The sequence below is a fragment of the Lupinus angustifolius genome, chromosome LG20 (assembly GCF_001865875.1).
Source record: "Lupinus angustifolius cultivar Tanjil chromosome LG20, LupAngTanjil_v1.0, whole genome shotgun sequence".
NCBI lineage: Eukaryota > Viridiplantae > Streptophyta > Magnoliopsida > Fabales > Fabaceae > Lupinus > Lupinus angustifolius.
In genome coordinates this window covers 8,637,556-8,664,770 of record NC_032028.1, presented here as the reverse complement: position 1 = coordinate 8,664,770, position 27,215 = coordinate 8,637,556, and the positions used below count along the sequence as shown (strand labels likewise).

Below are 27,215 nucleotides of genomic sequence, written 5' to 3'. Positions count from 1 at the left end.
ACTCAACCTGATCCTGAGCTTATTCCTGATATTCCTGATTCTAACCATGCCAATAGACACTCACAGAGGATCAAAAGAACACCTAATTACCTGAGAGACTATCACTGCAGCATGGTTCATGGACCTAACATTCAGACACCTCATATAAAATACCCCATCAACAAAGCTCTTACATATAACCATCTATCTCAAAGACATAAGAACTTTTCTCTTGCTATATCCATCAGCCAAACCCCTCATCACTATGCAGAAGCCATTAAACATGAATGTTGGCAAAATGCTATCCAGGCAGAATTGAAAGCTCTAGCCAATAACAATACCTGGACACTAACCACCCTACTTGATAATAAAAGGGCCATAGGGTGTAAGTGGGTCTTTAAAATCAAACATAATCCCGATGGTTCCATAGAGAGACACAAGGCCAGGTTAGTGGCAAAGGGTTTTAACCAAACTGAGGGTGTTGATTACATGGACACCTTTAGTCCAGTGGTGAAGATGACAACCATAAGAGTCCTTTTATGCCTAGCTGCCCTGTTTAATTGGCATATGCATCAATTAGACATAAACACGACTTTCCTACATGGAGATCTCAAAGAAGAAGTTTACATGAAGATCCCCCAAGGTCTAAACAACAGTGATCCCAAGCTGGTATGCAAACTCGAGAAGTCAATCTATGGTCTGAAGCAAGCAAGCAGGCAGTGGCATGAGAAGCTAACAAGCACCTTGACTCAAATAGGTTATGTAAAATCCTCCTCTGATTATTCTCTGTTTACTAAGAACACTAACACAGGCTTCACAGCCATTCTAGTTTATGTGGATGATTTGATCTTAGCAGGTAATGATATACAACAGATAATTCACACCAAGGCAATCCTCACAAAAAATTCAGCATCAAAGATATTGGTGAACTTAAGTTCTTCTTAGGAATGGAAGTTGCAAGAAGTGCTCAATGGATATCTATCTATCAAAGGAAATATACCTTGGATCTCCTACAAGAAACAAGGTTCCTAGGAGCCAAACCAACATCAACCCCAATGGAATACAATGCAAGACTCCATTCCAAATCAGGAAACACTCTTGAAGATTCTACAGCTTACAGGAGGCTCATAGGAAGGCTACTTTACTTAACACATACCAGGCCAGACATCTCATTCGCAGTTGGTTTTTTGAGCCAATACCTTTCTAATCCTACTGATTTGCATCACAAAGCAACAACAAGGATCCTGAGATATCTCAAGAATTCACCAAGGAAAGGAATATTTTTCCAAGTAACAACACCACTGAAATAAAAGGCTACTCCAACTCAGATTGGGCATCTTGCTTGGACACAAGGAAATCTGTAACAAGATGGTGCTTCTTCTTAGGGACAACTTTGATTTCATGGAAAAGTAAAAGACAAAACACCATTTCCAGATCTTCCTCCGAAGCTGAATAAAGGGCACTTGCCATGGCCACTTGTGAAGCACAATGGTTGATCTATTTGTACAGAGACCTTGGCATTCCACATCCAACTCCAATAAGCATATTTTGTGACAACAATTCGGCTCTTCAAATTGTAGCAAATCCAGTCTTCCATGAAAGAATAAAACACATCGAAATTGATTGTCATGTTGTTAGGGAATGTGTTCAAGACAGAACCATTCATCTCCTACCTATCTCCTCTGCAAATCAACTTGTTGATATCCTTACTAAATCTCTTTCTCCTCTACCATTTCGAAACATTATGTCCAAACTTGGAACCATTGACATACACACACCAAGTTTGAGGGGGCTGTTAAAATTGATGATATTAATCACAAGCAAAGACCAAGCCCAAAAGCCCAAGATTAAATCCTTCCTTTAGATTAGTCAAAAACTATTTCTTTCCCTTTTTAGAAACTTTTCATAATTTTATTTATTCAGTTATTGGTTCAGTTTCCTTTTCTGGAAACTTTTCTGTTTTAGCTAGTTTCTTTTCTTTCTTCTTGTTTCCTCTTTGTAGTATAAGTATGATCTATGGCTTAATAGTTCAATTAATCAAGTTGTAAGAGGAATTTACATTTTCTCATTGAATAGTGATTGAATAAAGTTTTCTTTAAGAGATTGTTCTTTCTTGGTTTATAACAATCATCTTCTTCATTCTTCATCTTCTTCTTGTATCAATGGTTTACCATATTTTACACCAACTTGAACAAGATTGTCTCCCATACGAGGGTACATATTGAAACAAAAAAACCATAATAACACTAACGTAGTGTGAGTTCTTTTTTATTTTATGGAAAAGACAGAGTGAGTTCTATTTTATACATTTCTAAAGAGTTAAAAAGTCAAACATTTTCATTCTACTAAAAAGGTTGAAATTACATAGAACACACATTAATTTGTAACTTGAACATTAGAGGGTGAAACTTGAATATTAGCATTTAACTTTGTAATGATATTAAAGAGATGCGTATCCCTTTAACCCATTCAATATATTTGACTTACGAAAAAACAGACGCGTATTAGAAAAAATCATAGTATAGGAAAAATAATATATATACAAGTACAAATAACACTTCTCAATTAAAAAGTTAGCTATATGATTATTAAACAAAATTTATGTTGATTAAGAAATGTAGACACTAAGCAATAGCAAAACTTACACGTAAACTTTGAAGTAACAGATAAAAGAGGTAAAGGTAAAGTGTTGGGTAGAAGCAAAGTATATCAAAGATTGATGTATTACTTGTGTATACTCTACGTATAGCTCACACTTTGCCCGTATAAATAATTGAGTATACATACTCTTTTTTATCAAGTATTAATAAAGACAAAGTGTGCTTTAGCATAAAGGTCTCATCTACAATATAACAAACCATGATATTTGTACAATCAACTTCACTATTACTCTTTTTTTATTTATTTAGAAAAGAACAAAGAGGATGATAGTAAATACATGCACAGGACACATATATTTACATGAAGAGATAATAAAGAGGATGATAGTAAATACATCACACATATATTTACATGAAGAGATAATATTGTGAAAGTTGGGAACATCTACCTAAATATTCAAATTATGGATTGTATCAGATGGTAAGACCTCAATTTTGTGATTATGATGATCATCATGATCACATCGTTATAATTTATACCGAATTACAATGGTGTAATTACATCGAATCATAATGTAATTGTATCATACTGCATTGAATTAAAATATTTTTTTAATTAATCATAGTATAATTCACACGGCAATTATGATATTTCATATCACAACGACCACAATACAATAAATATAACTGTGACCACAAATCACAATCACAATTTAAAACACTTCCCTAATAATAACACTAAACTCAAGTTTTTTACCACCTTAATCAACCATACATTTACACATCTATTAAATCTGCTGCATAAAATTTAAACTCAAATCAATATTCTAAGTAACTTTTTAAAGAAAAGTTGACCCAGCTTGACTTTGTGATGCCTAACTAACAAGTTGACATACAAACATCCATAACAAATTTAGGTTTAGCTAATAGGAAACAAATTGATGCAACTCCAAAAATGTCATTCTTCCCTACAATGGATTCATGTTTAGGTAGTGAACAACTAAATTAGCAACTGACTCAACTTAGTAAACTTAAGCTACACCACCCTTTGTTCCATGCCTTTTTATAATCATATAAAATACAATTAATGACCCTACTAATAATAGGTTCAGTGTAAATCTATACTTCTGGAAGAACTCAGTTTTCTTCAACATCTATGTCTAATTGATGTGTTAATTAAATTGCTTAATTCAATTAAAATGCAATGTTAACTTTCTGATATTTTTTACAAAAAAAAAATTATATTAACAGAAGATACCCCTTTATATAATGCAACTAATTTGATATTTATTAGTTGTATTTATTTGTACATCTAAGCTAAGCTTGAAAATGCAGTGAAGAAATTTGAAGCTTGTAGAATTGTGAAGTAGTGGATGGTTTCATTTGTTACTTAGGTGTAATAAGTATGCAATTAACTAGCACAAGAAGGATCAAAGCAAAGAAAAGATCAAAAAATAGCTTGACATTAATCATTTTTTTAATGTAACATATTTCTAATGTAGAGAAAAGACAGTATGAGGATTCATGTGATAATAGCAGTTACTTACTGGTTTTCCATACATTTATTATTTTTCCATGATCAATATAAAGACACACTAAGAAACAAACAATGACTTTTTGGCACATTACCAATACCCTCTATTCTATGTCTCTCCTTTTCTCTGTAGTCATGATACATCATATTCTCTTGAACTGAAAAAGAAGCAAAGATTCAATGAAAAAGAGGAAGAAAAATATACCCAACATGCACTATCCATTAGTTGTATAGATCTTTTCAGATAACAAATTAAATATAATATTTGTTTTTTCTTTTGCTTCAATGAACAACCGAATTTCACCCATAATCAGCAGGTGCTGGATGAACTTGATAAAGAATTTAAAAAATGAATCATGTAAAAAACTTGTAATGTATAGAAAAGAATCAGACAACAAATATGTTGCTAAAATGCAAAGAGTAAACCACCTAATTTCATGATCATGTTGTAGTGTATCACATTTTTTGGTCTTTGACCAGATATCTCACATGCATAATCTTGCTGATAAGGTTCATCTGAGAATATAGTTCACTTTCACTTTGATCACAAATTTTAGGTGTAGAATGCCAAATCAAAACCCAAAAACTTGTTAATATTGACAATCCACCAAAGCTGGGGTGGAGAAGGAAAGATTAGATTGTTGTTGTTGTTGTTGCTGTTGTTGTGTTTTTCCTTGTTGTTGTTGTTTGGATGCAAAGGGAAACTTGGGTTCTCTGGGATCATCTTCTGGTTCTGGTGCAGGAAGGTTAAGATCCAAATCCAAAGACAAAATATTCCTTCTTTTTCTAGGTTGTTGATCTTCTTCAGGTTCCAAAGCTATTGGTGCCAAAGAGAGTGTTGTATTAGTCCCAACCGGTGCGCGATGCCGTCTCATATGGCCACCCAATGCCTGTCCTGATTTGAATTCAGCACCACAAATGGAGCACTCATGAACCTTAGATTTGTTATTGCTGTAAGAATTGCCTCTGCTATTCAATTGAAGAGAATTTGGTCTATTATTATTGGTCTTGAATTGAAACTCTTCCTCATCTGATGACAAAAAAAGTTGTTGTTTTTTCTCTTGAGTCCCATTAATGGCAATTGTAGCAGCCATGGCCTTTGGTTTTTTGTGACTAACCCTATGGCCTCCAAGTGCTTGAAATGAAGGGAAAGTTCTACTACACGTCTTGCATTCATATACATAATACCCTGCCCTTCCTGACCCTATACCAGCTGCTTCCATGAATTTTCTACTGCTGTACTTACTATAGCTCATGTCTCCGGTCAAGTCTTCACCACCACCGGCCGCAGCATGTTTCGGAGATTCCCGGGCTTGTCCTTGTGCTAGAAGGATCAGACAATTTGCCATGTCCTCTTCTTCCTCAGTAGTGCTGTCTTGTAACCCTGCATAAGAAGTGGTGGGAGTGGTATTATTATTATTGTTGTTGTTATCATCTTTGATGTTGTTGTTGTTGTTGTCATGAACATTGTTGTAATGTTCTTTTTCTCCAGTGGAAGAAATAGCAGTGATGGAGAAGGGAATAGGGGATTGTGGCCTTACCCTTTTGGTTCTTTTCCCTTTAACAATGTTGATTTGCTCTTTGGACCCACCCAAAGAGACTTCCTCTGTTGCTTCCATGTTGGTGTTCTTACACAACAAAGACAACCTTAAAAGAAAGATAGAAATATAGAGAGAGAGGTTAGGAAGGGTTGTAAGGAAGCAGAGGATGAGAGAGTGTTGGTTAATATATATATAGTTATATATATATTTATATATAGTTATAGATAGATATATATAATATAGTTAGGTAGTGAAGGAAGGAATGATATTTATTAATATATAATAAGGTTAAGGGGTGAGTCAAAAGCCACCCAATACAACAGTAACTGTGAATAAGCCATGCAAACCAAGTTTTGGAAGTGTTTAATAATAGGGTACCCAAGATTGGTATATTAGGAATTGAAAGAGAGAAAATATGGCAATATAAGGAAAAGATAGAGAAAAAATAATGGTATCTAACAGAAAGTGACCAAATATGGAGAGTGTGGTGAAGGGTTAACAGAGAGTAGTGGTTTATGTCCGTTTCACACTCTCTTTCTCACACTTTGCCAACGCACTTCAACATATGAAAAACTGCACCAACCAAAACTTTGGTGGCATTATATTAGCATGCTCTTTATTAGTATTGTTATGTTTTTTCATTGGACTTATGAGACAGAGTAATCACTATTTACCACCACACACTAATCTCACATGGGGTGGATTTTCCTATATTAATATATATACCTTGCATGTGATTTCTCTAACCTCTCAACCCTTTTTTCACTGACTTGGACATCTAAACCACACAAAGGTTTGCTATGTATGTTGTATTTTCCACCACTTTGGGTCAATTGTAAATCACACATCCATTACTTCTAAATTCCAATATTTCATACAAAATTAGTTTTCTTAAGTTTTTAGGCTACCAAAAGGTTTAGAATGTTCTATATAATACCCCATACGGAGGAAAAAATATGTTGTGTAAAGTTTTTGATTTTTTGCCACTATAAAGAGATTGATGGAGTTTATTTTAATTTTATGTGAAAGTTATTTCCAAAATATATGAATTTACATAATGAATATATACTACATATTATGGATCCTATATGAAAAAAAATATCAATTGGTTTAGTGGTTGTATTTGTTGGTAATGAATTTGAGGTTGTAGATTCGAATCTGCAGTTGAGAATGCATCTGCTGGGATTCAAACCAGGGACTCGTTAGTTGCCAAGCAGAGTAACTATTGCTAGGCTATGACACTTGTTCAAATAAAAATTGAACCATTATTGTACATACACAGATCAACTACTGTAGAATTCCATTAAAATGTGTTTCTCTCTATAAAGTGATATAAATTTCTCTATAAATAGAGATACTTGAAGAAATAATAGCACATAAATTCCATCACTTGAAAGTAGTATTATTATTAGAGTAGTTGAGTTTTAGTAACTAATTTTCACTTAAATGTATGGAGCACTTTTTACTATTTCTATTCATATTGTATTTGGCCCATTATTTGTCTAGATACATTATAGATTAGTTTTCTGCTCTTATAAAAATAGAGCATGTGCCTATTGTTTTAACTCAACAATTATAACAAATTCAATAACATATTACTTTTTCATTCTCTTTTTTTCTCTCTCTCCCCTATTACTCTTCTTTCTTCTTCCTCTCGATATTCTTCTTCTCTCGGTACTCTCTCATTTCTTCTACATATTCAAATTCAAACATGGTATTAAGAGCTTATAGATCCTAAAGCTCCATAGATTCTTTTCCGCCAACGTCGCCTTCTCTTTCTCCTCGACCTACGACGATGGTTCCTCTGACAACGATCACTTTTTCTCACAATGTTTCAGCCAAGCTTTCAGAGAAAAAAATACTTCATATGGAAGCAACAAGTTGAAGCCGTTTTAGCTTCGCATCAGCTTGAAAGGTTTGTTGTAAATCCTCAGATTCCTCTTCATTTTCTTTCTGAAGAAGACGGTGAACTTCATAGGTTGAATCCAGCCTTTCTTCAATGGGAGGAACAAGACCAACATTTGGTCTCATGGTTGCTTCAATCGATTTTTGAATCGGTTCAATCACAAGTTCTAAGGCTCAAGCACGCCGAGCAGATTTGGGATGAAGTTCATACATTCTTCGATTCTTTGATTCGTGTTCGAAGCCAACTTCTTCTCTCTGAGCTTCACACCACTAAGAAAGGAACACACACTATTACTGAATTCGTATCCTATGTAAAGGCGTTAATTCACTCTCTTGTTGTGGTTGGTGAAGTAATTTTCGGTCGTGAACAAGTTCGTTTAGTGCATGAAGGTCTTCCTTCAGAGTATGAATCTTTTGTCACCACTATAAATGATAAAATTGAGTCTTGCTCGTTTATTCAACTTGAGTCTATTCTCATGGCTCATGAGACTTATTTGGAGAGAATTCATCCTCCTATAAATGAGGACTTTTCGGATAATGTTGCTAGTTCTTCTCTAAAAAATCAGTTTATAATGCTACACATCAACAGTCTCGGAATCTTGGTTATGAGGCAAAGGTTGTTTTTCCTTCAAAAATGATGCAAGGTTCACCTGTTGGATATCAGTTTTCTGTTACTAAGTATCAATCTGGGACTCCTCATACTAGTAGAGGATGCGAAAGTTATTTTGGACGTGGCATGGGGTATCGTTCAGGACGTGGTCGTAGTATTGTTCGTTGCCAACTTTGTTCTAAACCTGGTCATGAAGCTTTGTAATGCTGGTATTAGTTTGATCTAGTATTGCAGTCCTAAGTTCCTACTTCTCATATTCAATATGCTCAGTATGCTTCCCTTGCTCAGGTTGTTCGTCCTGCTTCAACTCACTACGCTCCCTCACACTTTCAGCGTAAGTATTCAGGAACTCACGGTAACAATGCTTCTCCTATGTTGCACCTGGGATATCACCAACCCTCTGTTTTAGGGCCAGTGCCTATGTCACCAACCCTCTGTTATAATGCATAGGGGCAGCCTAGCCCCCAGCATCATCCGGTTGCTATGAAGCCTCAAGCGTATAATACTCACTTGTGGTATCCTGATTCTGGAGCTATACATCACATTATTGCTGATTCAGAAAATTTGATGCACTCTGCTGACCTATCCGGATCTGACAACATTTTTATGGGTAATGGTTCTAGGGTTCCCATTACAGGTATTGGTACATCAAAGTTTAACTCCACTTACATTCTCTCACGTGTCCTCGCTCTCAAAAATTTACTCCCAGTTCCTTCTATAAACAAGAACCTTGTTAGTGTTAGTCAATTTGATAAAGACAATTTTGTTTATTTTGAATTTCATTCTCACTATTGTTGTGTAAAATCTCATGTTTATGGTATCTTACTTCTATAGGGAACACTCGGTCATGAAGAGTTGTATGTCTTTACTGGTCATCAACTTCCAGTCTCATTGTCGTGTTCAGCTTCTAGTACTAATAGTCCTAATGTACCTTCGTGTTGTAATTCTTCTGTTTATTCCACATATACAAACTCTAGGAATGATACTTTGTATTTGTTATAGCATTCCCAATAGGTCATCCGAATAAAGAGGTTGTTCAACATATTTTAAAACATTGTAAACTTTCTCTCATAAATAAAAACAACTGTATTTTTTGTAGTGCTTGTGCTTTAGGTAAATCACATCGTTTGCCTTCACAACCCTCAGACACAATTTATTCCACTCCTTTTGAGTTGGTGTTTATGGATCTTTGGGGACCTTCTCCAGTTTTGTCGGTTTCAGAGTTCAAGTACTATATGTCTATTGTTGATTCTTGCACTAGATACACTTGGTTTTTTATCCTCAAGCAAAAGTCTGAAGCCCTTAATATTTTTAAGCAATTTCACACTATGATTGGTGTTCAATTCAAGGGGGTCTTAAAATCTGTCCAAACTGATTGGGGTGGGGAGTTTCGTCCTTTTGCTTATCTTTTACAAACTCTCGGTATTCATCATAGGGTTATTTGTCCACACACTCATCATCAAAATGGGGTGGTCGAAAGGAAACATCAACATATTGTTGAAATGGGGTTGGCATGCTTGCCCAAGCTTATCTTCCCTTAAAATATTGGGAGTATGCTTTTGACACTGCTGTCTATCTCATTAATAGAATTCTCAATCAGTCTATTAAGGGTAAAGTTCCTTACACGTGTCTATACAAATTCCCTCATGACTACAATTTTTTAAAAGTTTTTGGTTGCACATGTTTCCTTGTTTAAGACCTTATGCTAAACACAAATTACAGAATAGGACAAAAGAGTGTACTTTTCTAGGGTATTCTCCACATCAAAAATGATACAAGTGTCTTTCTTCTAAGGGTATGATGTATGTTTCTCGTGATGTTGTTTTCAAGGATACTAAGTTTCCTTACACTGTTTCTTCCACACCCACATCCAACCACCAGTAAAGTAGTAGTGTGTGTATCCCTCTCTCGGTGGTGTCTCAATCTCCTCATCCGAGTACCCTACCTATTTCCTATACTTCAGCTACTACTTCTAACCCGACTTCATCCTCAACTACTCCTTCTCCCAGTTCATCCTTGTCTCCGTGTGTGTATCAACCTTCATTAGTTCCAGGTCCTAGTCAAGTGTTGCTTGTTAATTCTCACCCGGTTTTTACTCTTTCAAAAATTGTTCACTCTAGAACTTTGACATCTCATAGTGCTCTTACTGTCTACGTTGAGCCGAAATCATCAAAGATTGCCTTATCTCTTCCTGAGTGGCGAAATGCTATGGAAGTAGAATTTGATGTTTTAATAAAAAAATGACACTTAGAGTTTGGTTCCTTTACCTGAGGATAGAGAAGCTATTGGGTGCAATTGGGTGTTCAAGGTCAAAGAGAATCATGATGGTACCATTAATAAATACAAAGCACGGTTGGTGGCTACAGGGTTTATCAAAAACCTGGGTTTGACTATAATGAGATATTTTCTCTAGTTATAAGACCGATCTCTATGATGGTAGTGTTAACTTTAGCTCTAACCTTTGGATGGGACGTTCAACAAATTGATGTCAATAATGTTTTCCTTAATGGAGTTCTTGAGGAGGTTATTTACATGCAACAACCAGATGAGTTCAAGACCTTAGATAGCACTTTAGTTTGCAAGTTGAATAAGGCTATTTATGGTCTCAAACAAGCTCTCAGGGTATGGTTTGATAAACTAGTAGGAACTCTGTTCCAAAAGTGAAAATGTTATCACTCTCTGTTTCTCTTAACTAATTCTACACACAAATTGTTTGTGTTGTGCTATGTTGATGATATCATAATCAGAGGCACTTCTCCTACTTTGATAAAGCAACTTATTGAAAAAATGAATCTTGTCTTCGCTCTTAAAGGTCTTGGTGTTATGATTATTTTTTGGGCATTAAAATTCAAAAACTTTAGAATGGGTCTCTTCTTCTTACTAAATTAAATACATCAAGGACTTACTACAAAAATTTTATATGGATAATATGAAAAGTCTACCTACACCTATGGTTGGAGGATGCAAGCTTACTATGCATGGGAGCAATTTATTAGAGGATGGAAAATTGTATCAGTGTCTTGTTGGGGCCTTAGAATACATCACGATCACCAGACCAGAGATTTCTTATAGTATTAGTAAGATTTGTCAGTTTCTCTCACAACCTCGAGAGGAACATTGGAAAGCTTTAAAGCGGATTTTGCAGTATCTACAAGGAACTTTAACTCATGATCTACTTTTAAGACTGACATATGCTCATCGTCCTCTTTCTCTCTACACTTACTGTGATGCAGATTGGGCCTCTTACCCTGATGATTGAAAATCTACTTCTGGCGCATGTGTTTATCCATGTCCTAATTTGGTTTCCTGGTGGTCAAAGAAACAAGAATGAGTTGCTTGGTCCACAGTTGAAGTAGAATATCGCAGTTTGACTCTTGCTGCTAGTGAGATGATCTGGATCCAAAGTCTTCTTCAAAATTGCAATTCAAGACCTCTGTTCTAGTTGTTTACTGTGATAATATGAACACTATCTTACTTTCTAGAAATCATGCTCTTCACTCTAGGACCAAACATATTGAGCTTAACCTTTTTTGGGTCAGAGAAAGGGTAATCAACAAGCAGTTACTTGTTGAGCATGTTTCCTCTGAGCATCAAGTTGCAGATATTCTTACTAAACCTCTCTTTACTTCTAGATTTCTTCTTTTTCGAGATAATCTCTGTGTGACCGATCTATGTACTGCTCAACATGATCATAGTGGCTCCAAATTTAGGGGGGAATATTAGAGTAGTTGAGTTTTAGTAATTGATTTTCACTTAAATGTATATGGGCTCTTTTTACTATTTCTATCCATATTGTATCCAGCACATTTTCTGTCTAGATACATTATAATTTAGTTTTCTGCTCTTATAAAAATGGAGCATGTGCCTATTGTTTTAACTCAACAATTATAACAAATTCAATAACATATTACTTTTTCATTCTCTTCTCTCTCTCTGTCTCCTATTACTCTTCTTTCTTCTTCCTCTCGATATTCTTCTTCTCTCTGTACTCTCTCATTTCTTCTACATCTTCAAATTCAAACAGTTATTAATATCGTATCGGTCATCCAATCGGCTAGGATACTAGTATAATGTATAAGAGTTCAACTGATAGTTCACTAATTAAATCGTATACCGGAAAAATTAAATACACATATATAATATAAGAAACCAATAATTTTTTTTTTTATTTTCATTAAAAAATTAATTTTAAATAAAAATCGGCCGGTATAACCGGTACAATTCAATTGAAAACCGACCAATATAACCGATTTTGACAGGTTTTTGTCGATTTTGACTAGTATGATTGTATGATCGGTATAATTATTGTACTATACTGGTATAAGGATCAGTTCACCAGTTGAACCGGCCGACACGAACTAGTTTTTATAACATTGCTTGAAAGCATCATTCATTTCTATGATGCAGGAGAGAAGTGTATGAAACATAACTCAATAAATTACTATTGAAAGATAATATTGTTATATTTGTACAAATCATATCAAGGTTTTCCAAAATATCCGGAAGGTTATTCGCCGCTAATCTCATTTGTATCCAGTATACTTAAATTAGTGGGGTGAATCAAACCTAAAGGTTAATGTAATAACATACCCTTTGGAGGTTTCTAAGTACAATATCCATCAACTATTTCTTTGTTCAAGTCTTGTAACATCTTCCCAAATTTTATTCCTTGTTACTTGGTGTACATGTTTTTGTTTTGGATATGGTCTATATGTTCAATGTGATATTATTTTGGAATTGATCCCTATAATATGTAGGGGTTTTGGATTTGATACCAACCATATTGGTATATTGTAAACTATGGCTAAGGATAGGGACTGAAGTAGAAACAAACGAGTTTATAGAGATTTTGACCATATATTTTACCAGGATGAAAATTCAAAAAAAAAAAAAGAATGTTTATTCCAAGTAGTATATTTTCAAATCTTCTTCAATATTATATTATATTAGATTTTTCTTTGGTTCTTTGGAATATTTATTTCGCTTCTATTTATAAAACAATTTTTAACAAATGAATTTATTACCGAAATACTCCTACTTATTCTAACAATATCAGTGAAAAGAGAAAATAATTTAGTCTCTATTATAAATGATAATTTTGGTAAATTACATACAATTATTAATAAATTTAAAGATGTTTTCACCTTTCTTAATTCACATAAAACTACAAAAGATGATTTTATAAATATGATTGGGAAGATATATTTATATAATTATATGACATTACATATTTCCCGGTCTCTAGTAAAAGTAGTCAAAATTTGAAAATTCAACAGAAATAAGAAAACATATTTTAATGCTATATTTGTGTAACAAATTAGTCAATTATCATATCAATAAAAAATAAATTATACTTACACCCCTATCTTTAGTCAAATTATATATAGCAAGTTCCTTTTTATACCTACACAAAATCTAATGATCATTTTAATTTTATGGGGTATGTTAAAGAATAAACATCGGTCTAGTTATGAAGATAATGTGTATTAAATCTTTGGGTACTCACAAAAAATACATGCAATAGTGGATTTGTGTTTTTTGACACACAGAAGACCTGAGATTTTAAGACTCGTTGTTGGATGAGTCTAGGTCTAGGTAATGAGGTACTCAGACTCCTTATTTATATATATATATACTCTTACTTTGTAATATTATATTGTTAAAATATGATTGTTATGTTGTTAAACAATCATGTTATATTATTAAGTAGAGATATTATGTTATTTTGTTAATTGATATATATAATCCAATATTTTGTTTATTGAACCATTCTTACTAAATATATTTTACATAATAATGTTGAAATAATCAATTTAAAATGTGTTTAAAACTTTAAACATATTTTATAATTTTTTCTCTTGTTGATTACTTAAATATTAAATAACGTATAAGATTATAGGACATAAGCACACAATTACATAAATTATTTGCAATTATTTTTAATGTTTTTTGAATCCGTTGGGTACCCAAGGACCCGTTGGTAGAAGACCCAACGAGTATAAGCACAAGTCTGAGTCCAAAAATGAAGCATCAGGGTGGGTCCGAGTAATGCACCAACTGGACCCATCCAAACTCATTGTCATCTATAGGTCCCGTATATGACATGAGGATGATAATTGTATATAATTTTATAAAAAATGGATAATAAAATAAGGTCATGACATGTAACTTTAATAAAATTTTAGCGGTATAAATTTTAAAATATTTTTAAGCAAAAAGATATTATAAATAATAAAATTAATCTGGACTTTATATTCTAGTATTAAATCATCTAATATTTGAGAGGATCTTAATCCAATTTTACGACTATTACCGTAAGAGAATAGACTATTTTCATAATTTGAGCTATTAAACTCTATATGATAAGCTAAACAATCTTTCATTGTGTCAAGGCGCATCACCTCAATCAACATATATATGTTAATGAACGTGTCACCAAAAAATTTGTTGTAGGCTGGTGAAGGCATAATATCTTTGATTTTATTAGTTACTAACACGTCTCGGTGAAGAAAGAATATGTGTAGTGAAAGATACAAACAAGCTAATGATACATGCATATACACAATATCCCTATTCAAAGCAACTAATATCCCATTATGTTGCCTCAATGATTGGAGTGCAAGCCTCTAACCCACGGAATATAAGGCGCTCCCTACCCTTAACTTTTTATTTATCTTACTCTCTCCTATTATTCTTTTGTCATGCTTGCATGACCACACAATCCGACACTTATTAAAAAATACATTTATTGTCTAGATTTTTTTATTTATTAATATGATATATTTTTATTGGTACAAGATAGTGAATGAGATAAGATTTGGGATGACAGATCTATGTTCTTCCTACTCTCTCTTCTCTTTTAGTTTCAATTTTATGCCCCTCAATTGTAGTAAAATAACAATAAAATAAAAGATGGAGTGTAATTCACAATTTTCATGCTTCGGTCCCCATTTTTGATACTGTACTTTCCAAAATTTAGTTAGTATAGTATTATTGCTCAAACAAGTTCATCAAGAAAAAGCAAAATAAAAGGCAAGCATTTAATAACAAAATAAAAGACAACAACATAAAAAATTATAAATTTGATGAAAAAACCTGAGGAAATGCAGTGCAAATGTTCATGGAGCATAAAAAATGTAGTGCAAATGTTCATGGAGCATAAATTTGGGGAGGATATATATAGAATCTTAAGAGGATTAATATCCGAGGAAATGTAGTGCAAATGTTCATGGAGCATGACATTTTTTCCTTCTCTTACAAAACAAAAACTTGATACCAAGTTGATAACAGCAAACTTAAAATTAAAATCAGGACATGCCTAATGCTCTTAAAAAAATACCAAACGCCTATTACAATTATTCAAAGCAGTTTCACACTTATTCAAGGTTATCAAACAAAACTAACATTTATAAACTTGTATTAAAACTACATATACAATAACATAGCAGTGCTGCAATTCTGCAAAGGATGTCAACTTTTCTCCAAACCTATTAATTATATACAGATAAAGCATTAAATTCAGTCAATATAAGTCACAGGAACATTGCTACTAATTAAAATTAAAACCCCATCATCTTAAATACCCAGAAGCATAGATTGAACACACATAACAACTGCACCAGTTAAGAGGAGCGGTGTTGAACTACTAATTGAAGCAGCAAAACAAAAAAAGGCAAAAAAAATTTGGACCATTTCTCGATTTGTGCGTGTCATCCTTGCGCAGGGGCCATGCTAATCTTCGCTGAATCGTTCCAATTTTATCGGATGTCCCCGAAGGGACAAACCTTGTTGTACACCTTGGTTATATAAACTATGTTATTATTATAGAATTAAACAATGTGGGCCTTTCTAGTAGTAACTCTACTATTTATGTAATTTGCTTTGTTAGCTCTACTTGTAAACCAAGACGCCCCTCAGTGAAAATGAATATTGTTCTCTTATACACGTTTAACAGATACCATATTACTTATGTGCATAATCTTTCTCGTCATGTCATATAAATATATTAAAAAGAGTGAAATATATATATACTATCCGTATAGAGATTTATATATAATCATTACATTATCTATCATTTATTTTTAAAGAGTCATTGATAATTAAATATAAATGGTAGAGGATGTATGGCAGTGTATAAAACTCCAATGTATAAATTTTTTTCTTCATTACAAATTGGAAGTATTTAAGGGTGTACAGGGCAAACTTTGCTGTCTTCGTTGGACTTAATCAACTTATTACCACAAATTCTCTCCTTTGTAGAACAACCATTTCTTAAACAATCTTACTGTGTAATTTCTCAAAGTGATAAAAAAAATCATAGTATGTGTGAACACTAGTTATTTCAATTATTTTATGTACTGACACTTTATTAAAAAAAAAGCTTCTAAATTACTAAAACCCTTGAATATTAAATGTATAAATGAAATTAGAATGTGAATACTTGAGTTCAAACCCGGCTCGGACAGAATTGACTCTAGTGTGAAGATAATGTGAAAAACCAAAAAATTATGAACCAAACTTATGTCTTTCTCCACCTGAACTCATTTCCTCCATTTCCTTTCATCACCTTTAACATCCACCCGCATTGCCACAACACGGTGGCCACATCGCCATCCCCACCCACCCATATCCGTCATTCTTCGACTATAACTACCACAACGTGCATCAGAAATCCATGTCATCACACATCCACTAAGCGCCGAATCACATCCATAAACTTGTGCTCGCCACCAACCAAAACCACAACCTTTGTCAAGTTTTCCATGGCTGAAACTCGCAAACTTAGCCCTAATTAGACCATAAACCAAGCTTCCACTATCTTTTCCCAAGTGACCATAATGGACATTGGTGCTCCCTTGCTGCTCGATTTTTGTGATGAAATGATGGGAAAAGAAAAACATGTTTTCGATGGTGGTGTTATAAATTTATAGCCAAAAATCCAAAAGAACTTTGTCCATTTGTGAGTTGCGTTTTGAAGGGGAAAAAAGGAATAGGAAAGCGTGAGAGTCAGGAAATACACGTAAAATGACTTAGAAGCCTTCATTTTCCTCCAAAACCCATATCACAAACGAACCTTAAAATACTTGCATTCACAAAACTCAAGTGAACTGAACTCCTTATACTCATACCAACAAACATTAGTAAGTAACTCCTAATATAAGGATAGTGGTACTTGATTACTGAAGAGGCATGTAATAATAATAACTGAACAGCACCAGTTTAAGTTAAACCAAATAGTGTTTTCAATTTACAAAATGTCACTAGTTAATTCTACCTCTATTCCAACCAACTTCTTGGGCAAGATCAGATAAGAATTTGAGTACTTAATCCTAAAAATTAGAAATGAAGCCTAATGTTGTCTCTCCTGATGATGAAATGGGGAACTATCAAGTAAATAACATGCCATACCTAGTTATATACCATAAGAATTGACTTGAGCTAAATTGATGCCTTGAGTTCTTATGTTGCCTTCACTCAAGATCAAAGGTGCTACCATTGAGTCCAAGGTTTGCATCCTCTTCTTCATTCCACCAGGAGATGATCCTTCTAGTGTCAAGCCGCCGAGATTCTCAAGTGATGTTAGGCACCTTTCATTGGAACGGCCAACCCATTGCGGCTGAAGGATTGGTGGAAATTCTGATACATGCATTCCGACTACCTCAGTAGATGGTAAGGAGCAGAAGCCAAGGGGATCAACTAAGGAACTTCTTGATGCTCTACATCCTAGCCCTTGAAGCTTTTGGTTGTCTGTGTCCATAAATGTATCTCCGATAAATTGATCTGCCAACATCTTACACGCTCTCTCAAGCATGGCCATATATCTCTGCTCTGCATCCTGGCGAATCTGCACATGCTTCTCTGCCTGTAATACCATAATTCTAAAAAATAGTAAGTCTTGGGATATTTTTTTAAAACGAACATATAATTTATGATAAAAAAGTAGAACTTTAGTTAATAACATATTTCTAAAAAATATAGCGAATCATCATATGCTGCTATGCACCTTGCCTGTGTTCAATAGTCAATACAAATCAATATGGTCTAAAATTAATATAACTGAAAATAATAATAATAATAATAATAATAATAATAATAATAATAATAATAATAATAATAATAATAATAATAATAATAATAATAATAATAATAATAATAATAATAATAATAATAATAATAATAATAATACACGAAGCACCAAGAAAAGGAAACTTACCTCTACTAGTAAATGCAGTTTACTTTGCATTTCCATCTGTGCTCTTAATGCCTCCTTGACTTCGTGGCCCCTAGACATGACATTGCGACTCGCAAATTGGTAAATCAAGAACCACAGACATCCAGGTAGGAAAATGTTAAATAAGAAAGCGTGAAATTCTTACTCATTTGCATCAGAAGCTGTTAACTTTGGAGATGAGTCACCAGTACCAGGGCTTTCCAGAGGGTAGGAACCTGATATTCCAACCATATTTTTTCAAGAGTTAAAGATTAGACTGTAACCCAAAAAATGATATTATAAACAGTTACTCATCAATGTCTACAAAAACAAACACTTGATACTGCATGATTTGGGTCTTGATTCATACAGATAAAGGTTCCAGAGTCACTTTCTCTGAGGAAGGGAACAGAGATAAACGGGTAACTGTTGTACTAAAAAGGACACCAGTCGATAATTGTAAAATTTCATATTAAAAAATTCAGATAGGTGACACATAATTTCAAGGTACAAAAAGGAAAACTAACCATCTTTGCATCCCTCATCAGAATCTTTTCCTGGTTGCTTACCCAGCCTGTACTTCTGCAATGCAGCAAAGAACAGTACAAAACATTATATTCTCATAAAATTTAACTTTCGCCACATATTCGACAATTGAGTGTTACAAGAATATTATGAAAATGAACCTGAAGATGACTCTTCAAATGATAGAGAGTCAAACCCTTGACATTCATGGTCCGCATGATTGCTTTCGGTGTGGCTTCTGCAAATAATATTTTTAATAAGTTGCTAGACAATGAAAGAAGGATAATAACACTCTTTTCAACAAATAACACATGAAAGAGGACAATGCAAAAAGATCACATCCATACAATGAAGCCCTCAACCATTCTATGATTGGCCATCAAAGAAAGCCATATGACAATATTGATAAGGTTTGTTTCAATTATGTTGTTAAAACCCGTGGCAAATTTATCTTTGCTAATATAATCACACACTGCGACAGTTACAACCCAAAGCTCAAGTGATGGAACAAGTTACTAATAGTTTCTGAACACGAAAATCACACCACAAAAAGTGCCAACTCTGTGATTAATGTGTATAGTAGATCACTTGTGATATTTCTGTTCCGGTCTTGCCATATTAAATACCAAATATAATTATAAGAAAGCCTACACCTTGGTTAAAAATTCTTTCATTCTCAGTAGCCACCTAACTTGCCCCTATTTTATGCTAGCCTTGTAAGCTTAGCATGCAGTTTCAAAGCATCATTCCATAGCAGAAAAAAACAAAGTTGTCTGCCAAAACAACTTTGCATTGACTCCTTTTCCTTTCTCACCATTTCTGTCTCTCAATCAAAATTAAAAGTGGCAAAGCTCAAACTTTAGCAAATATCATAATTTAAACCTGACTCTGAAAGGTTAAGGAATAAAAAAGGCACCTATAACCCTATCTTTGTAAACAAAAAAGGCAAATTAGAAGGGAAATTCTAACCAAGGGAAATGCTAACTAAGGGTACTAGTTAAGGAATCTAAAAGGCAAATTTTCATTGACAAATGATGTATGTAATACACATTGACAAGTAATGTACTTCGATTTCCAATGAAACCTTGCCATTCCTTCACTAGTTAGCAAGACCCATGAAAAATTAGCGTATCTGTCTCTAAGACTATTCAAACTCTACAACATCTTCATTTCTCAAACTAAGATTCAACTTCAGAATCTTCAAAGTTTACACAAAATTGCTAAGACACAATTTTAGACTCCTCAAAAGTACCACCCTTGTGAGGTTACACAAGGGGAGTGGGTAAACAAAATTTGAAGGATCCCACAAGCATATGAGGATAGTCTTAAAAAAGATCTTGAAAACGGATAATTCAATTTTAGATTCCAGATGAAGACTCTCAACTACATTACATTTAAGATTCTAATTTGAAAATAAGACTAGCGATAAAGATGCCGTAACACCAATAGCTAATAATTGTAAGGCATTGATCACCATCAACTAATAAGGGCACGAGGCTTTGCCTAGTGAGATCTAGGAGAGTAGATTGCCATAAACTACTCACGACATAAAATCGATTGCTCCCAGAAATCTGGATAATTGCTCACAACAACATCTAAAAATGTTGTTGGAGACTTGGAGTCCCAACAGCCACTAATCCCTAGCTGAAAGATTAACTAATGTCTTAAGGGTTTCTAAAGTCTATGCACTTAACATATTTAAATACATCACTGTGAGATACAAGATTTCTATCCGGAATTCCTTAACCAGTGCCAAAGTTAAAACGGCTGCCTTTTCTTTCTCTTAACAAATGTGCATCACAACCAAGAAAATGCACTTACATTCTTTGTTCATAAATGACTGACCCTCTAAGAATTTAGACTTTTTCCATGTTGACTCTGTAGTTATTTATTAGAGCAACCACAATGGTTTTTTCATAATGTTATTCTTAACGGAATAAGAACATTCTTACTTTATTCTACATTATGTCATTCTTATTTTATGACTTTTGTTTTGGTTTTCCTTTAATCAAGAGAAAGGGAGGGGAGAGAGGTAGATGTTGTGGGACCAAATCAGAATACTCTTACATTTTTTCCACCTGTGCCCTTAAGCAAGAGACAACAATTCTCAACATCTGCAGCAGCATTTATTATACAATACTTTCCAATAAGGACAGTACAGTAAAGTGAGATGATTCTGGGTTATAAATTAATGTTATTTAATGAACTTCTGAATCCTCATACAAAACCTTAAGTGCCAATGATTTTAGGACCAAAGTTACCTACCACTACATCAAATTTTAATGAATCAAACAAGAAGCTACTACAATGCAAAATAATGGACAAACAGACAAATTACTAAGAACAAGGAACACATTAACTTACTACTAGCACCCCCGAGTTGAGTAACAGCATCAACAAATCGGTTGTGAAGATCAGTAGTCCAACGAAGACGAGGTTTTGGATCAGAAGTCAAAACAAGACATGGGTCTCCAACGTGATTATGACTACTATGGTTGGAAGAACCACTACCCTGTATCATCATGTCTTCATTTCCTTCATGTGGGTGTATCATTCTAGAAAACATCCTCGTACTATACCCCAGAAGAAGAAGAGGAAAAAAGTTTGAATTTTTATTATATTAATGAAGAAATGGAAGTAGATCGAGATGACCCATATGGTAAAAGAGGGAGAAGAGGGTAAAAGAGTAAATGGGTGTGTGAAAAGCACAAGACTTTGGGGGAAGGGGTGTGTGAAAATGATGAGTAAGAGGGTGCAGAGGTATTGAAAGGAAATGGTGCTGGCACTGTCACACTTTACTGGGATTTTGTCACTTTCTGCTGCTTTTCTACTTTTGCTTTCTTCAAAAAATTGTCACAAAATAAATTGATAAATTTTAATGGCATGTGAGGATTTCCCTCCATTTATCCATCAATCGTTTTCTGTGGGCTTTAGATTACAGATTGGAGCCCTGGTTTGGAATGTGCAACTTGGAAAAGGACCTCACCACAGTATGATAAGATAACAAAGTATTTCTTTAAAATATGATTTATTTCACCGACTGCTAAAATTGTTGACATATATTTTTGAAAATATTTTTTATAAAAAAAATAAGGAAATATTTTATTCCCTGTCAAAAAATAAAGATAAATCAATGGTAGAGAGAAGTTTAAGTCTTCTTTGGATTGGGTCAAATTGTTTTGGTTGATTATATCAGCATAAACAACTTATCCCTTCGGGATATATTTATTTCACATTTTTTGTATTCTTTTTTTGTTTTATAATTACTAGCATCCTGAATTCCATACGACCCACATTCGTATTTTTTATCACCCTCATGTTATATTATTTATAAAAGAATATATGACATCAGTAAAGAATGAAAATATAAATAAAAGAATATATAAAAAATTAATGATATATTAATATAAAAAATGAAAGTAATGGAAGTAATATGTGAAAGTTTATATTAGTTATTAATGAAAAATGTGTGTAAATTATATCATGGTGGTGATTATTATTTTTTATTGCTTTTAATAGTATAGATAAGATGTTAACAAGTTTCCTAATTTTAATCACAGTAGTTAAAGAATCCAACTATAAAAAAATGATGTTTAAAAGTTTATAGTATAGTAGGTGAGCAAGTTAGCTAAGATGCTTAGGCTAATAGAGAATAGTGTGTTAATGCCTAACCTTAATTCTACTATGTTACGGAATAGGCTAATTGGTTTTTATCTAATGGATATATTATATGTTGTGTTCGCTTTTTTACGGGTTAAAGGGCAACCACAACCAATCGGCATATGTCAAAATTGGAAACATGAGGAATGAAAATATAAAAAATCTATAAAACTAATCTCGTAACAATCCAATATCCAATTTGTTTCAGTTGATACAGGAAGAACTGAAGAAGTGATTACAATGCAATACAACATTAAATGATTCTGGAAGCATAATTGAATATAATGAATTAAAAAGTTATCACATACATGATATAACAGACCGTATTCTATGTCCAAATTAGTAAATGTTTGCATTAGAAAGAAAGGAGAAAAGAAATCAGACTTATCATTCAATATCTTCATAAAAAATGTTATAATAAAATATGAAATCAGACTTATCATTCAATATCTTCATAAAAAATGTTATAATAAAATATGATTGGTGTTACAACTGTGATTACATTTACTACCGTAAGTGGCTACGATCGAAATTATGTCTTTAGATTTAATGCAGTTTGATCTAGTCCAAAAGTAATTTCATATATTATTATGATTTTGTATCATACCGTAATTATGAAATGATGCAAAGTTACAATGTCACCAAAAATATAATACTGTGACCATATTAAATGATAGCCATAATTTGATAATTATAATTAATACTTCAGGTGTAGTGGCAACACCCCTAACCTTATCAATGATGACATTGTTTGAGCCAAAATGCGATGAAAGGTTAGGGTGTAGTTGGAGGTTGGTGACAATTTCCTCTTGTCGGTTTAGTCACTAGCGTCATCATATTGTACATAGTAGCTACCATTCTCTTGGTCTCTACCACCATTCTCTTTCCCTAGGGAATGGAACTGTGTTATTAATATCATATCGGTAATTAAATTGATTGGATTATTAGTATAGTAGTTTAGTAAGTGATTCACTAATTAAATCACATATCGATAAATTAGATATACATATATAATATATATTAACATTAATGTTGAAAATCAATAAAAACAAATATTTTTTATTTTTATTAAAAAATTAATTTTAAATAAACACGGCCAATATTATGAGTACGGTTCAATTGAAAACTGGTCGGTATTGACCAATTTTGACCGATTTTAGCTGGTTTTGACCAATATAATTACATAACCGATATATTTATTGTAACATATTGATATTGGGATATGTTCACCAATTGAGCTGACTGATATAAAATAATTTTAACTTGGAATGGACGATACAGATCAGGAGTTTAGGATCTTAGGCTTGTGGCGGCCTCTTCGCCCATATGGTGAAGCCCACGTGAATTATTAGCATGAGGGTAAATGATTATAGGTAACTAAACTAAAATAACATGCCTTATTCACAAAAGTATGTGAACTAATCAACTAATCGAGTTGGCCTAACCCATTTTGCCATTAACACTATATCAATGACGTGGATGACCCTTAATTGCCTTTATGAAGCGCTCCCTAGCTACCTTGAGTCCTCCACAGTTATTTTCAAATTATTTACGTTTATAATTCTCAACAAGTAATAGTAGTACATATTTGTCACCGCGTTCCTCCTTAAATTGGAACATGCTTATCTAAAACAATGTCATTAAAATTGACGTTTTTGTCGGATGTACAAAATTTAGAAAAGTCATTGCTTAGGAAAATTCCTCTGCTATACAACTGGTTAATTTTGAATGTTTTGGGACAACCAATGATGGTGAGGTCACTCAACATTAAGCTTTAATTATTGGAGCTACAAAAAAGATATGTTGTCCAATAATCTGTTTCATATGATGTCTTTTATCAATAAAAATATGTGTTATATTAATTAAAATTTTGAATTTTAAATATTCATTACTATTATTAGTTTTATTTTATTATCTGTGTTTGTTTTTGTTTCATTATTAAGTATATTACGTTATGTTGATATGTTACAAGTTACAACCTATGACTTAAACCACACGGGTTTTTGTCTCTGTTTAGCATCTCGTGACACGTGTAGACCCATGTGCTTTTACGTTGCAACGTCATGTAAAATAAATATTTGACCATTTAAAGAAAAAATAGGCTGTCATGCCTCCAATCTCATTGATTTTCTAATAATTAGTTGGTCTTTGATATCTATAAGCTGTTAATGATTTAAAACTAATTATTGTAAAACAGCAGGTTCATCAGAATTTATCCACTCAATTAATGATTTGTTTGGTCAAATTTGTACAAGAAGCCATTTCATTTATAGACTTCATAACGTGTGGTTTTGTTTTTGCAATCTTGATTTGTTGTAAATCAGATCTAGTACAAGAACAATTTAGCAGATCTTGGGCTAATATATTTTGAACCAAACAAAAAAATATTAATGTACTGATTTATGATTGTACTTTCCTTCCATATATGGAAAGTAGTAGCATCAAAGTCCACAGATGCCATCATTCTTCTTGTACATTGGAAAGTTCATGCATCTTCATGTTAAATTTTACATACGAGTAAGTGAGTGACAGATCTTGGACCGGTATGTAATATATGTTAAAAATTAAAATATATCATTATTTATAAAAGATGAGAATATAAATGGTAAAATTACAAAATTTATATATATTTAATCAAATAAATTATATATTTCAAATTAATTTCTATGATTTTACATTTTGAAATCGTTGAATGATAAGTTCTTTGTTAATGTTGTACATTTCTTGCTAACTATAAGTCATTAGATAATCATTCATACATACATCTCTTATTCGATTACGCAACCTATTTTTCACAATTTTCATAGTTGAAAAACTCTTCCTACAATTTATTGCTAACTTCAAAATAAGATAAACCCATGAGTAAATAATGTGTCTTACACTTTCAATCAACTTAATGTACCCAAAAAAACTAATCTTAAAGATTAATGATATATTTCACAAAAACAAACTAACATTGTTATGCGTATCAATGATGTAACTCTTAAATTAATTATCAAATATCGCCAAATTAATTAAATATAGGGTAAAACTTTACAAGAATTAAGTTGCATATCCAAACATCAATTGTTAATTATGATGTTAGTAAATAACTAGGTTTCATTAATTATGAAGTTAAAACATCAATTGTTGTTGTGTGTATTAAATTATTTTGTTGGTTGAGGCAAACTTCACTTTTATAATGTCCACATTTGGAATGAGGTTAATCTTCTGTATATAAATGGTTCATAAAAAATAATTAGAAATATATCTCTTGAAGATGAAAATAATTAAAAAAAATAAAAATATGCATTGAAAAATGACACTACATAATTATGAGGCAAGAAGTATATGGTAGTCAATCAATAAGCCTCGTCATAATTAGTAAATGATTAAGTTTTATCAATTATGACGTAAGATCTTTGATAATATGTATAAAAAAATGTATTAGTTGAAATAAAACTATTTTGAAATGGATTAGTTTTGGGAGAAAAACAACAATTATTTAGTTTAGGGTGAACACAGTTATTTTTTAGAATTTGGGCTCAACTCTAGACATGAAGCTAACCCGACTTCAAATATTAATTGGGATAATCTTCGAACTCGAATCTAGACACGATTAAATATAATGCATACATTTTTAGATAAAGTATTTCAATATTATATATATATGTAATTTGACATATGATATAATATATGTATATGCATTATTAATCATATATATGATAAAAATAGATAATCAATGACATTTTTGATAAAAGAGATGTCATTATTCTACATATAATTGAGTATAAACACATACAAACATGATAAGAAATGAGCGACGATAAGACTGGTCAGGTCAGGGTATGTTTGTCCTCTACCCAACCCTAAATATTGTCTGGATCTAATTTTTAATATAAATCCAACCCTAAATCGATGAAACCCGATTCTATTTGAGTCTAATAATCATGATCAAATCAATGTAAGTAAGCGGATAGGATCGAGTCCTACTCACCTCTAATTTACACCAACCACAGACAACATTTTCGTTCAAAGGTGATTGTGAATATTTATAAGATGGTCATGGTGATTTTAGCTTTTAGTGGTTAATATCATAGCAACATTGGAGAGAGTGAGTATAAACATTCTATAATATTATAATATCAACAACTTCAACATAGTTGATAAATTACTGATATTTGTAAGAATCACATGTTTGATTTTTACTGTGCCGTCTGTGCGTACAAAAAAATACTTCATTCGTAAAGTTAAAACTTACTTTCAAGATTTCTATATGTATATTCAACAAAATAAATATAATTACATATTAATAAACCCTTCTAATCGATCAAAATAGTGATAAACATATAATGTCTTACTTAAAATGAAATGAAACTCTATGAAAGCTTATTTGCTCATTACTCCTAGAGTTTACTAGCGTTACATTCATGTACTTCTTTCTCTGAAACTTGTAACTTTTTGTACTTCTCTAGAAACTCACTTTAATTTGTTGAAGTTATGGTACTTAATATAAATTGTTATTTTTTGACCAAAAAAACCTTGTACTCAAAAGAAATAATTACATATTTATACAAAATTCTATAAATACAAATTGTGCACATGAGGCTACACACTCCACGCGCACATATAAAACAATAACTTGACAGCTAATCGGTTAAGTGAAAAAGAT

At 32.7% G+C, this 27,215-nt stretch overlaps 1 protein-coding gene and 1 pseudogene across 1 annotated transcript; both read right to left on the bottom strand.

Moving 5' to 3' along the window:
• LOC109335366 (zinc finger protein ZAT5-like) lies at window positions 4,359-5,828 on the bottom strand. Its single transcript, XM_019571507.1, has one exon. The coding sequence runs from the start codon at window positions 5,730-5,732 to the stop codon at window positions 4,704-4,706; it is 1,029 nt and encodes a 342-aa protein (XP_019427052.1). The 5' UTR covers window positions 5,733-5,828; the 3' UTR covers window positions 4,359-4,703.
• Window positions 17,324-21,865, bottom strand: LOC109336667 (annotated as a pseudogene).